The sequence below is a fragment of the Oncorhynchus mykiss genome, chromosome 18 (assembly GCF_057628025.1).
Source record: "Oncorhynchus mykiss isolate SJ-2025 chromosome 18, ASM5762802v1, whole genome shotgun sequence".
NCBI classification, from domain to species: domain Eukaryota; kingdom Metazoa; phylum Chordata; class Actinopteri; order Salmoniformes; family Salmonidae; genus Oncorhynchus; species Oncorhynchus mykiss.
The window spans coordinates 59,667,420-59,673,089 of NC_143039.1; the positions used below are offsets into that span (position 1 = coordinate 59,667,420).

General features: G+C 40.9%; 1 protein-coding gene across 1 annotated transcript; it reads left to right on the top strand.

Annotated features, from left to right (window-relative positions):
* The first annotated feature begins 331 nt into the window (after positions 1-331).
* Positions 332-3,250, top strand: rpl14 (ribosomal protein L14). The gene is made up of 6 exons (XM_021572404.2): positions 332-475; positions 1,109-1,210; positions 1,517-1,611; positions 2,003-2,102; positions 2,960-3,013; positions 3,159-3,250. The coding sequence occupies exons 1-6, from the start codon at positions 473-475 to the stop codon at positions 3,219-3,221; spliced, it is 417 nt and encodes a 138-aa protein (XP_021428079.1). The 5' UTR covers positions 332-472; the 3' UTR covers positions 3,222-3,250.
* The last annotated feature ends 2,420 nt before the right edge of the window (positions 3,251-5,670 follow it).

The window sequence follows — 5,670 nt, forward strand, 5'->3', positions numbered from 1 at the left end:
AAATACCTTGTCATTGCCACGATGGAAAAATACGTGGAAAGTCTCTAATTAGCAATAATTTGCACAAGCCTAGTACTACTGAATAGTCAACAAAAATGTTGTGGATTTCATATAAATGTTACATGTAGAACTATCTAATCATTTACATCAGGTGTACACTTTTTTTTTAAAGTACCAAACATGTTTAATCAAAGGAATCAATATAATGTAATAATGTGTATATATATATATATATATATATATATATATATATATATATATATATATATATATAATCAATATAATGTAATATATACGGTTTATATTTCAATCCAACACATTCCTCTGCACTAGGTGGCGTGGTGAGCATTCCGGATTGTAATATCCAACCTTGAAAAATACATCCCTCACGTGCGCATGCGTATTTACAGAACGGAACGCGTTACTTCGTCGACCGGAAGCTTTGACGTCCTTTCTTAAGAGGACTGCCATAATGGTGAGTTGGCCATGAAGCTTGTGGATTTAGAAAATGTTATTAAATACAATTGTCCTTATTGTTAAGCTACCTCAGTTAATATGTAAATAGATAACGTATCGCTATATTAGTGATGATTAAAATACTGTCAATGGATTTTGGACATTATTGAAATGTCGGGTGTTCAGTCTGCTACAACGTGGTGTACAGGCCGGTAATCAGGCTAACGTTAGTTAGCCCAACCATGACAATTGCATTGCAATGGCGAGCGCATTAGAGTTGCTATATCTTATCCTCCGGTCTTTTTTTTTTAAGTTTGGTTTTGTCGGTCCATTTTTGTATGTATGCTAGGTTGTGGGCTACAAGCTAGTATTCACTAGGACAGCTAACTAACCTTAACGTTAGTTAGCATGCTAATTAACGGTTAGCTAGTCTAGCGTTCATTGATTGTTTTGTGGTTTCCCACAAGCTGTCTATAACAGCCATGTTAAAGCCAAATCACATTTGTAAAACATGTAGTCAGTTAGGACAACCCAACTAAATTCATTGGGTATAAGAAACTAGTGACCACACGCCCACTGAAGGGTTTTGTTCACGATTGTCTTAGCTTGCTAGTTAGAGTGCCAGTAAACAACCCACATTATTTTCCTGCAGGTGTTCAAGCGCTACGTCGAGATTGGCCGCGTCGCCTACATCTCTTTCGGACCCCATGCAGGCAGCCTGGTGGCCATCGTCGATGTCATCGACCAAAACAGAGTAAGCATTGCATTGATGTCATCCTGACTTTATGCTAGAGGTCCCCAACTTTGGTTTAGGAGACCAACTGGTTGTGCAGGCTTTTATGCCAACCCTGCTACTCTACTCTTCACATGTTCAGGTACCAGTTTAGAGCCCAGCTCTAAATTGGTACCTGTATCTTGTAGTCTACTAGCATTTGTATGTCTATCCACCAACCCTTCTTCGTAGTCCTTTAATCAATTACCACATCTGTTAATTTAAGAATGGTTCAACTTGGTATCGGCATGTTTTGTTTATTTGAACTGATGGGTGTGTTTGTCTCAGGCGCTGGTGGATGGTCCCTGCACAGGGGTGAAGAGGCAGTCGATGCCTTTCAAGTGCATGCAGCTCACTGACTACGTCATCAAAGTACCACACAGGTGATTGAGAGGACACCATGTGTGTATTCACTAGGAACTAAACAGAAGCAAACTGAATGAAAGGGGGCGAGACCTACCCCTGTCCAATAGAAACCTGTTCGCAAAATATAAAGCTGTGGTTTGCACAAATAAATAAACCCAGGTCCTCATCAAGGCCTTGATTGGTGCAGTCAGTTGTATTACTGCTGGGCTGGTACAACATGCACACAGACACCTCAATGAATTGACTGTGGCAGCTGCTTTGTGTTTTCAAGTGAACTTTTTCTTATTGACTATTCTTGAGTCACAGACTTACAGTAACCACACAGAATATACTATGCTACTACTGTAAAGTTGGGGCTTGCCTGTGCATACTTGGGTCCCCTGGACAATAACCCTTCCTGTGTTGCAGCGCTCGTCAGAAGTTTGTGAGACGCGCCTGGGAGAAGGCCCAAGTCACCGAGAAGTGGGCAGAAAGCAACTGGGCCAAAAAGATCGAAGCCAGACAAAAGGTACTGATATTTTGTACATTTCGATTGGCCATTAGCTGTTAGTCGAAACAGCAACTCCTCCTGGGGTCCACGTATTTCTGACAGAATGGCTCTGGGTTGGGGTCTGCTTATGGGTAGCAGTTGGTTTCTCAATGGCCGAGGTTAAACATATTTTGTCAAATGGGACACGGAAACTTCAATAGGCTTTAGATGACTCACTGCCATACATTTGGGAACGACATCCTTGTTGTATATACTGTCAATGCCTATGTGTCCCTTCGGTCTTGCTTGGGTTGTCTTTGGGGTTTTGTTCCTAGAGTAGGTCCTGCACATCTTTAATTGATTTACAATATTTCTATACATTTGTTGACCCTTTTGGGTGTGTGGTGGAGCATCCAAATACTACTTGATCACTGATTGTGGCCTAACTCATGAGAAGGTGTTTTGGCATGCTATGCTACTGGATTGTTCCTCCAACTTAAAGTTAAATACCATTCAAACTATCTTTTGGTATTTGTTTAATTAGTGCACTGTTGATAGTCACTAAATGTTTTGTCAGCATTCAAGGTTTTGACATGTAGAACTTTGAAAATACTGTGACACTTTCTGTATTTTTAAAGTTGTATATCTTATCTTCAGTGCTGACATGCCAAACATTTGGGGACTTTATCCACATTTGGACTAATTAAACAAATACCAAGAGTTTGGGTGAAATTTTCCTTTTAAGGGTGATATCCACTAAACACCAAATGGGACAAAACAGGGAGGGACCTTCTTGAATTTGTCGAATACATAAATGTCTTGATTTCCGTTGCAGAACGTTTTGCTATAGTGCTACTAATCTCTGTTCCAGTTGTATAACTGTTATGTCTCTACAGAGGGCCCAGATGTCCGACTTTGACCGCTTCAAGGTGATGAAGGCCAAAAGGATGGTGAGTGGAGAACATTTATTACATCAGATTATTACTTATGTAGAGTATTTTGGTTTGCAAATTAAATGTACATCATGGTGGAAATGAATTGAATTTTAAGAAACTTGTCACTAATGATCCATGGATTTGCTGTTTATGTCCACAGAGGAACAAGATCATCAAGCACGAGGTGAAAAAGCTGCAGAAAGAGGCAGCGAAGAAGGCATGATCTAAAATAAATCCTCTGGCTGAATTGTTCTCCTTTGTCCTCTTGTATTTACTACTGCCCACCTGTCAATCACAGGACTATCTAAAAGCTGATGACACTCACCTCTAACATTCTACACACTTCTGAATTCACAACGTTGCACCTCCACCCGGGTCTTCATGCCATTGTTCTGAACATCCTCCAAGCCACTCTACCCACAGCGCAATAGTCAAATCACATTTTATTTGTCACATATGCCGCATACAACAGGTGGAAACCTTAACGTCAAACGCTTAATTACAAGACCTTAACCAACAATGCAGTTTTAATAAAATATTAACTGCATTTAAATAAAAATTAAAAGGCTATATACAGGGGATACCGGTATCGAGTCAATGTGCGGGAACAGCCAGTAGAAGTGTAAATGCAATAGTCCGGATGGTCATTTGATTGATTGTTCAGCAGTCTTATGGCTTGGGGATAGAAGCTGTTGGAGCCTGTTGGGACTAGACGTGTCGCTCAGGTACCGCTTGCCGTGTGGTAGCACTGAGAACAGTGATAAGTCTGACTGGTGGTTACCAGAGTCATTCTGAATGGGTGCCAACTACTGTTTAGTCTTAAGTTAAACTAGAGTGGCTCGAAATAAGATTACATTTATAAAGTAGTCAAATGTTTAGTGGGAACAACTTTGCCAGCATTATCATGTCATTAGCTAGCATAGTAAGTCAAACATAGCTAGCTAGCAATGCTACCGTTAACTGGCTAAAATCCGGTGTCCCCTCGATGTTAGCTCACGTTATACTGCATCTAAAGTCAATCTGGCGATATCAAAATGGTAACAACAGGTTTTCCTTATAATTACAGTATTTGCCTCCTGTGAATGGCATTGTATTTCCAAGCCACTAATGCACTTTTGATAGTCTTCATCAGCGCTCGTTGACGGTGCATTGAGTAGAATGCTCAGATGGGTATCAGTCCAAACCAAACGTGACGAACATGCAACCAATGAACAGCATTAAGACACTGCGACGACGAACCGTTAGAAGCAGTAGGTGGCCGTATTGTCTTTACCATAATATGGAATTACATCTGCTAAATTCTACACTACACACTGTGTGTTGAATCGCCACCCAGAATTTGATCTCTAATTTACCGTGGCCATCCCCTGCTGTTATCCGTTCATTGTGGTGTGTCAATGCTAAAGCCGCATCTGTCCAGTTTCAGAAGGGTGAAACGTAATATAACCTAGAAAATAGAAATACCATGAAAAGAGATTGCGAATCACACACACATTATGATTGTATAATCTGCATTGCAGACTTCCAGACCTTCAAACAATTACAGGTCACAGAATCACAACTGTCTGGGCTGATGAAGACTGCTCTAATTATTTACTGTAAGGAAGGGCTCACTTGAATAACACGAATGATTAACAAATCACTACTTTAGTTGGCATGAAATTATGGTCGTTAATGTACAGTTTCCTTTACTAATTCAGTTGCGAGAGTATCTGTTTAAAATGGTAACTAGCACCGTGGTATATGGTATGAGAAAGGCCACTGCTATTCTCTTTTCATCCACTATGTGATGGTAAAAGATTGAGAAACGTCAACAAGCTAAAATTGGGTTTGTGGTACTTTACTAAGTGACCAACGCTGTTCACATATTCTTAGGGGTAGACTTGCCTTATTGAAAGTTTAAAGAATATTCTAGGGTTATGTTCAAGATCTTAAATGAATGCACCAGGGAGAAGTAAGTATATTGTCAGTAGCACTACCCTGCTGTGTGTGGGGCTAGATGAAGAGGGCGGGTTCTTCTGGACTACAGACGAGATGGGGGGGTGGTTGTTTGAGGGTGCTTCTCTCACCATCTCTGGTCAGGGCGGGAGGGATGGGGAACCAAAAATGGAACAATCTGAGATGCTGCTAGGCTCAGGATAATGAGGGGGGTGAGAACAGCTTCTATCTAACAGAAGATAAGAGATTGTTGGCCAATTTGACACATCCTCTAAAGATAGTGATCAGTTGGCAGTGTCTCGCTACTATGTGAAAGCTGCAGAACACACTTGGTTCACTCAAGGTCTTCAAATGCCCTGTTTTTTTTATATAGAAATACACTACATGACCGAAAATATGTGGACACCTGCTCGTCGAACATCTCAACATCTGTCGGAACTAGAAGCGCAAGCATTTCGCTACACTCGCAAAATCTGCTAACCATCTGTATGTGACCAATAAAATTGTATTCCAAAATCATAGGCATTAATGTGGAGTTGGTCCCCCCTTTGCTGCTATAACAGCCTCTACTCCTCTGGGAAGGTTTTCCACTAGATGTTGGAACATTGCTGCAGGGACTTTATTCCATTCAGCCACAAGCACATTAGTGTTGTTGGGAACTGATGTTAGGTGATTATGCCTGGCTCGCAGTTGGTGTTCCAATTCATCCCAATGGGATACAGGTCAAGGCTACG